The sequence below is a fragment of the Acanthopagrus latus genome, chromosome 17, assembly GCF_904848185.1.
Source record: "Acanthopagrus latus isolate v.2019 chromosome 17, fAcaLat1.1, whole genome shotgun sequence".
Classification (NCBI taxonomy): domain Eukaryota; kingdom Metazoa; phylum Chordata; class Actinopteri; order Spariformes; family Sparidae; genus Acanthopagrus; species Acanthopagrus latus.
This window is the reverse complement of record NC_051055.1, coordinates 14,310,117-14,318,236: the sequence shown is the minus strand read 5'-3', so window position 1 is coordinate 14,318,236 and position 8,120 is coordinate 14,310,117. Positions and strand designations below refer to the sequence as shown.

At 39.2% G+C, this 8,120-nt stretch overlaps 1 protein-coding gene across 1 annotated transcript; it reads left to right on the top strand.

The window, feature by feature from the left end:
• Positions 1-1,386: 1,386 nt before the first annotated feature.
• Positions 1,387-7,509, top strand: rcc1 (regulator of chromosome condensation 1). Its single transcript, XM_037075926.1, has 10 exons — positions 1,387-1,540; positions 2,411-2,507; positions 2,777-2,964; positions 3,068-3,247; positions 4,363-4,459; positions 4,561-4,683; positions 4,831-4,989; positions 5,293-5,412; positions 5,662-5,814; positions 6,778-7,509. Exons 2-10 carry the CDS (start codon positions 2,429-2,431, stop codon positions 6,951-6,953), a joined length of 1,275 nt encoding a protein of 424 aa, XP_036931821.1. The 5' UTR covers positions 1,387-1,540; positions 2,411-2,428; the 3' UTR covers positions 6,954-7,509.
• Positions 7,510-8,120: the final 611 nt, after the last annotated feature.

Below are 8,120 nucleotides of genomic sequence, written 5' to 3'. Positions count from 1 at the left end.
GACCAGATAACAAAGTCGGGCAGGCAAAAGAGTTCTGAAACGTTCCCACTATGAAAAGTGTTATCTTTATACATTCGTGGTATGATGCCATAAGGAGGGCAGAACAAAACCTGCAGCAGACGCACATGTTTATTTTCAGTAATGTTCAAGCTTTTTCAAAGATTAGGTTTTTCTGCCAGTTTAATATTAATAGTTTCCTATTTATGCTCTAAAACTAAATCTTACATTTTGTAAGTGTTTATAGTGTGTCTCTTCAGAACATGGTGGCTTATGTCATGTTGGTAATTGTCATTCTTGTGCTGGTTTATAGTTTAACCATTAGTGACGTAGCTGTTACATTTCCTGACACCAGCTATTTATCCCTGTGGAAACGTACCCTGCTGGGGCGGCTTTCTCCATTCTATATTTGTAGTTTTTAAATATAAGGTTTTCATACCGGACAATATATACGCTGATACTGATATATCTGTGATACTGATATATCACAGATAAGTCCCTCAGGCTCTACTATTTTGCACAATGTTCATTGTGTATTCTTCAAGGAATTTATATGATAAAAAATTCCAAGGGGTCATGTAACTTGAAATGACCCTGCTTGAAGTGTATTGTGAGAAACATGAGAAAATCATGCCTGAATAAACTCAGTCCACTACATACAATTTAAAGGTGTATTTATTCAAGACTTTAATTCAATTATAAAAAAAGACAATTGTAGTAGGTGGAGAAGGAAGATGACATAATAAATTGGAACTGTAGAATTAGAAATGTCACAGTTATGGTTGAGGGGTCCTGTAACAATGTCCTATGGAAGGTGTACATAGGTGTGTCAGGGCAGGGTGGTGCTCTCAGGTGAGCGAATGCTTTTGAATATAGTGTAGTGCAGTTTTGACCATACTTGTGCAACTTTTACTTAACACCACTATATGTATTTGACAGCTATAGTTACTAGTGACATTGCTGATTGATAAAATAGTAAAATACATAGTTATATTATTAAATTACATAATTTTACAAAAGATACATAAATATTAAAAACTATAGATCACAATACCCTACTATATATATTGTAGTTTAAATTGACTGCAGCATTGACAAAGTACTTGTTAATACAGCCGACATAATAATCAGAAAATAGCCAATAATGTGATGTAACACTTAAATCCCACTCTAATTGATGAAAATAATTTTTTAAAAAACGTACCTACTTTTTAAGTAAATGATCCCAGTTCTTTTCTGTCACTGCACATTTGAGTGCTGCTGTCCCTTTAAGGCTGATGTCCCAAAAAAACACAAATCCCGGCTTACTGGTCCTCTGATTGGCTCACCCGCATACATTTACCCTAAACATAACCAATCATTACTCCTCATACCTAAACCTCAATCCAAACCAATAAGGTTAAGGAGTCCTAGCCAATCAGCGGCATCGTAGGGCGGGCCTTGCTTTTGCCATAGTAGGATTCGTAATTTAGCGACCGGGAACAAGCGGAACAAGGTGTGCACGTTAACTTCTGGGCACCCTGCAACCTTCCACATATCACAGGTTAGTAAATTATCAGCGCATGAAATGTCCAAAAGGCAAGCACTGCTTAGCTTCTTCAGTGATATGTATGTAGTCCATTCAGTTAATTGTGTTATTGTAGTTTATTTCATTCCCGAATGTCATGCTAACGCCGCTAGCTTACGTTAGTTAGCTCCGGCTAGCAAACAGCTCACGTTAGCTAGTGTCATGTGGACTAGCTATACTCTAATGTTGTTAAAGTTACATGTGGTTGATATTAGAAGTGCCTTTTATGCAACATTACCTAGTACCCGACCGCGTCACGTTTATTTGCGATCAATAGGTGGACTGACGCTCTGCCATGCACACGTTTATCAGTAATGTTAACCTAGCTATCTGGGTGTTAGCAAGGACACATGGGCACTGCCAACCTTAGATCACGCTGCCTATTTTAAACTACGGCATGTTGAGCGCATGTTGAAAGTTAAAGCACTGACACCACTAGCTAGACACGTCTTTACAGAATAAAATGTGTTTAAAACAGAGTTAGGTGACCGCGAGCTGAGAGTGACTCTAGTTTGAAGTGCCCTCATTATTGCGGAGGTGATAACAGCCTGGGAGCAGAAGTGGAGGAGCCACAGCTGTCCTGAACCTGACACTGTTCCAGCCAGTGAAATGACTCTCTGACAGCTGTTGAAGCCCAACAACTTCTGGGTCATATCAGTTTGTCAACTTTGTTTGCCAGTAGGCTTGTGAGTTAGTGCCTACCATGGGTATACCTTCACTCAAAGCCCCTCAAAATCATAGAAGGTCTAGTTGCGTTGAGCGCAGCAGGAGCGGTCATAATGGATGTTTTGATGGCTTACTATAACCCATAAAAATCAGTCCTTTTGTTTGTTTGTTTTTCCAAAGTCCTTAAGTGTTGCCATCATGCCTGCCAAAAAGACCACCACTAAGAGGAAGTCTGAGCCCATTGTGGAGAATGTGCAAGACCTCAAGAAAGTGAAAGGTAAATCATTGAGCTTTCAGAAAGTTGATGTTGATGAAGGTGTGTGTGTGTGTATCGTTAACTGCCTTGTTGAAAATAATCACAATGAGAGTAAATGTAACAATGCATAGTATTTCAACCTAGAAGAACCAAATCAATTTGATGAGAATAGTTTACACCAAGTTCCTGGATGGAAAGCATTTGGCAATATGAATTTGAATAAGCCTTGTAGCTGCATATTTGATTATGATATAATTAATTAATTATCATAAAAATTGTGTTTGTGACAGTTTCCCACAGCAGTCATGGGAAGGAGGCAGGCCAGGTTCTTGTTCTGGGCATGGGTGATGTTGGACAGTTGGGTCACGGCGAGGACATCTTTCAGAGGAAGAAGCCGTCCCTTGTGTCCCTGCCAGAGAAAATCGTGCAAGTGGTGGCTGGAGGCATGCACACTGTATGCCTGAGCGACACTGGCAATGTAGGGGACCATCTGTCTTGTCTTTTAAATGGAATAATAGTACTGTTACTTTGGCTGCCTGTTAACATTTCGACATTTCACATTTTTTTTTGTTTGTTTTTAGGTCTACACTTTTGGCTGTAATGACGAAGGAGCCCTTGGTCGGGACACAACAGAGTCGGGGTCTGAGATGGTTCCAGGAAAGGTGCCTCTGGAGGAGAAGGTGGTCCAGGTGTCGGCAGGGGACAGCCACACAGCTGCACTCACAGATGATGGAACAGTGTACATGTGGGGCGCCTTCAGGGTTAGTAACCTGCTTTTTTCAGCCACCTTCGTAAGTCAGGATGTTTGTGTGTATGAAATCTTCCCCACATCACGTTTTTAAAGTTTCCACTCGTAAAAGATATTTAAACTCCTCTCCTTTCCTTGCTGTCACAGGGAAAACAAGTTCTCCCTCCCCATATACTAAAATGTATTTATTGGATTATGATTACTGTTTAGTAATTGCTGTTTTTACTGAAGCAGTAACACAAACACAATCTTAATTATTCACTTTCCACGTGCTTCCAAACTAACAGACAGGTTTGCGGATTATTTCTCTTTTGCTGCAGTTGCAGTCTCCTGGTGGTTTGATATTGTTTGAGGCAAGACAATAGAAATTTTGGCAGACCTCACAATGTTGGTGCGTGTGTCTCGTTTGGGTTGTAAGAACAAATGACAAACTTCTATTATAAGTATTTTAGTGATAGTTTGCCATGTGATGGTAAGCTTGTGATTTGGCCACCATAGCGTGACGTCAGCTTGTGTTGAGTCTGTTTAACCTTTCTGCTGCAGGGCTGCTATGTTTTTTGTTTTTCTCTGCACCACTCCACCCCCACTGTAAATAAATGGGAGGACTGGCTTTTGCAATATATGAGGACTGGCTCTTGCAATATATGATTTTGGGCTGACCTTAGGTCATCCAACCACTTATATACTTAAAATGGACATGAGGCTCTGATGCTTTACCATCAAATGATCTTTCAGGTTTCCTCTCATCAGTTTCCTCCTGATATCTGTTTCTCCCAGTCATGTGCATCTCTCACTTCAGATCTTTGAACAGGAGAGGTTCTTCCCAAAATCTGAGCTTTGGAACCTTTTCTCACATTCATCTTTTTGGTCTCACTGTTAGATTACTACTTGGTTTTTCATAATTAATTCTCCATGGCACACTGGCAATCACATCTCTATTACTGTAGCTTTGCCTGCGCTCTACAGTCTAATAGAAGTGAGGCTACATTTCACTATGTAATCTCTGTTCCTTATTGATGTTGTTATTCTTATCCCAGATCTGATGTTATATTTGGAATGTGCATTAGAGTATACATCCCATCAACTGCCTTCCATACACTTTTTAATATGCTGGACCCTTTTTTCCAGGACAACAACGGTGTTATAGGCCTACTGGAGCCCCTAAAAACATGCACTGTTCCAGTCAAAGTCCCCATGCCTGAACCAGTTGTGAAAATTGCATCAGGTAAGAATGAGTCCGCTTCATTGCCGCATGTTTTTGTTTTCCAATGTTTGTGTTTTACGTCTGACAATGTTTCTTTTGATCTTTCACAATTTCTTTGAAAGGTAACGACCACCTGGTAATGGTTACACTGGAGGGATACCTTTACTCATCTGGCAATGGAGAGCAGGGGCAGCTGGGGAGAGTGCCTGAAATCTTTTCAAACAGAGGAGGCAGGAAAGGCCTTGGTAAGTAACGCAAGCCCGAAGCATCAATAGCACAATTTTTAACACATATAAATGTCTGATTTATGGTTACATTGACAGTCGATGTTTTCGTGTCTTTAATGTGTGTTTATGTAGCGTTCTGGCTGACTGTGTGTATTCTGATTTCAGAACGTATGCTGGTACCACAGGTAGTTTCTCTTAAAGGGAAAAAAGGGAAAGAAGGCAAAGTTAAGTGCGTCGATGTCTTCTGTGGGTCGTACTTCACCTTTGCTGTGACAAAAGAAGGACATATTTATGGATTTGGCCTGGCCAACTATCACCAGCTGGGTTAGTATGGTCTTTTTTGACTGCTTTCACATTACTGAACGTACTTTACAGTTTCATACAGTTTTGAACATGATATATCTACCTAGTATTGTGTTATATTTAATAATCTTTTTATTTTCTCTCGTGAAAATGAGATCTCAATCTCAATGGGACTTCCCTGATTCAATAATGGCTTTTTTATTTATATCTGCCATTGCTTTCCAAATATTTTTGTGGCAGTTGGCCATATTCTGCTTGAAGGCAGTTGTGTCAAACATTGTGAGATGAATTTATTTGTCCTCGTGTCTTTATCCAATCTTTTAGGCACTAAAAGCACCAAGATATGTTTTTCCCCGGAAAAACTGATGTGCTTCAAGAACTCCACCACTTCCTGGGTGCAGTTCTCTGGAGGGCAACATCACTCAGTCTGCCTTGATGCTGAAGGTAAGTTCCTCATATGTGCTCTTTCAGGCCTGATCCAGATTTACAAGGTGATACATAAGTAAGCAGGTCATTTGCAACTTATGTCACACATCATGTTACAGCATTTCAGTCTGTCAGAGACTACAAGCTGACACTGTTTAGAATTCAAAATATAAAAATAGTTTTATCAAAATAATGAAATAAGACACACCAAGGACAGCACATGAAACAAGCAAACAGATGAATCCTCTGAATGTGTTCCTCTTGTAGGACAGGTGTACAGTCTGGGCAGAGCAGATTATGGTCGCCTGGGTCTGGGCGAGGGCGCTGAAGAGAAGAGTGAGCCCACGCTTGTGACTGGGATGGAGCCGGCCAGCAGCGTGGCATGTGGGGCGTCTGTCAGCTTCGCTGTGACCAGACAAGGTGAGAAACAAAGAAAAGGCGTCAGACGTTTGAGTGATCGGAGTTGGTTTCATAAGTGTTCACTTAAGTGTCACTTGCTTTCATGGCAAGTCCTTCCAAAAGTTTTTCCAAAGTGTGTGTCAGCTTCATTTGTCTGTTTGTACAAGAGCATGAAATCCCTGTAAAAAGTTACATTTAATTTTGTCGTTTTAAAAAGTACTTGAACCTGTAGCAGTATTTGATATTACATCATGTTGGCTAAATCAGTTTATACATGATGCCTAGTTTACTTACAGAGGACATGTTCTGAAACATGAAACTTTTGTGTTTTCCCTAAATTTGTCACTGTTCTGTGGAATGAAGCCTTAGCTTGACGATTCCCTTTGTCTTCATCCATGCCCAAAAACATCTACTTTAGCACTTGCGATAGTTGACCAGCTTACTTCAACACCAGAAAGGATGATACAGAATGATTAAAATCCAAGCTTATCAAACCACTGATGAAAGAATCAAAAAACTGTCTTCCCCATGCCTGGCTGGCCCAGAGATACCCACCAAGAAACAAAACTCACAAGACATCAGGTTACCAGGAAACCGTTCTGTTATCTATCTCAAGATATTACAAATGCAGTATGAATGAGATTTTACAGATTTCAATTATCAGCACATTTTATATGCAAGAAAGCAAACTGTAGATACATCAAACTGTAAATAAGGTAAATATTTCTTCTACTTCTGTAAAGTATTCTACATCTGAACTTAAATTCATGAATGCTCCTTTCTCAAACATGGCTCCTATAATATGTGTATATATACAAAAATATGTAATTCATCACAGTTGTAAGGTGCTGGAAAAGCTGGAAATCCCCCCACTGAAGTGCTTAAATTCGACTATGAAAAAGTGTAAGAATCATGAATGAGCCAAGAACGTTAAAAAAAAACAAAAAAAGGTTGCTCACTCCACCTTGTGTTGCCCATTGTCAGGATCTGTGTACGCCTGGGGCATGGGCACCAACCTGCAGCTTGGCACTGGAGAAGAGGATGATGAATGGAGCCCTGTTAAGATGACAGGCAAGCAGCTGGAGAACCGCGTAGTACTGACGGCCTCCAGTGGAGGGCAGCATACAGCTCTTTTGGTCAAGGACAAACAGGAGAGCTGATGTCTATCTGACTGATGGGGGATCTTTTGATCAGTTACTTGGTGGGGCCTTGTTCACGATGCCTAAATCTGGAGAAGGGGTTGATCTGTGTGACTTCCTGTGCTGAGCTGAGGGAGAGGTGAGATTCAAAGCGCTTTTATTGGAACTCTTTTCTTGCTGGTGTGGGGAAAATGTTCATGGATGTTCACTAGATCATGAAAATGAGAGACTATTTTTTTAAATCTAGTTTTTGATGTTCACTTTGGTCATTAGTATGACTGTAAGAAGGTGTATGTGATGTTTGTGAATGTGAGTATTGGCATGTACATAGAGGAAGTGAGAGTGTAACCCTTTTAATTAATTCCACAAAGCCTTTTTTTTTTTTTAATTGTTTTTCTTTCCTTTAAAATCATTTCATTTCATTTTGTTCAGGCATTTATACCGAAATTGATATGTGAGACTACTGTTCATTTTACTTTGAGCACACATCATTGTTGTGTCTATTTGGAAACACATACTGTACCTGCATTGTGTTGCTTTTCCTGTCTGACAATAAAGATTACATTTTAGGTTTTAAGCCTTTTCTTATCCAATGCATCAAATATTCAGCATTTTTTTTTTTTTTTTTTTTTTAATACTTGTTTTAGTTTCCTGAAAAATACTGAATATTTTGTGGTCTACGTTTCTCAGGTGTGAGCTTTTAAAATTTGACTTCTGTACAATGTGGTTGATTTTAACAATTGTTTTGACTCTAAATAGACAAAACATTAAATTTATCAACAGTTGGCAGTTTTAGCAATAATGAAAATGAATAGCCACAGCTGTTCCGTGCAGTTACCACAGACATGTTAGCAGGATGCTAAATCTAACACCCTGCTTGCAAAAGGAAAATATCCAACCTAACACACTGAATTATTTCCAATATTGATGGCCATTTCAGTGAAAATTGAAGACTGGTTAACAAATGACAAGAACACATGAAAAGGAAATTGTTGTTTTATAACTTTTATATTGTAACAATAAGTGGAAGAAATGCAAAAGACACTGTGGCCACTGAAGTGTTTTGTTTGTCTCATAATTAGAATCCATCAACAATATATTGTTACATATTACATTGCTTTTGTCTTATAGTGAAATAAATGTCTAACCAATTAATAAGCCATCAAATTGATGCAGAAATCACACTAA

Coding starts and splice junctions, on each gene's coding strand:
- rcc1 (XM_037075926.1), top strand. CDS start 2,429: ATGCCTGCCAAAAAGACCACCACTAAGAGGAAGTCTGAGCCCATTGTG. Junction 3,248..4,362: donor ACATGTGGGGCGCCTTCAGG/GTTAGTAACCTG, acceptor CCTTTTTTCCAG/GACAACAACGGTGTTATAGG. Junction 5,815..6,777: donor CTTCGCTGTGACCAGACAAG/GTGAGAAACAAA, acceptor GCCCATTGTCAG/GATCTGTGTACGCCTGGGGC.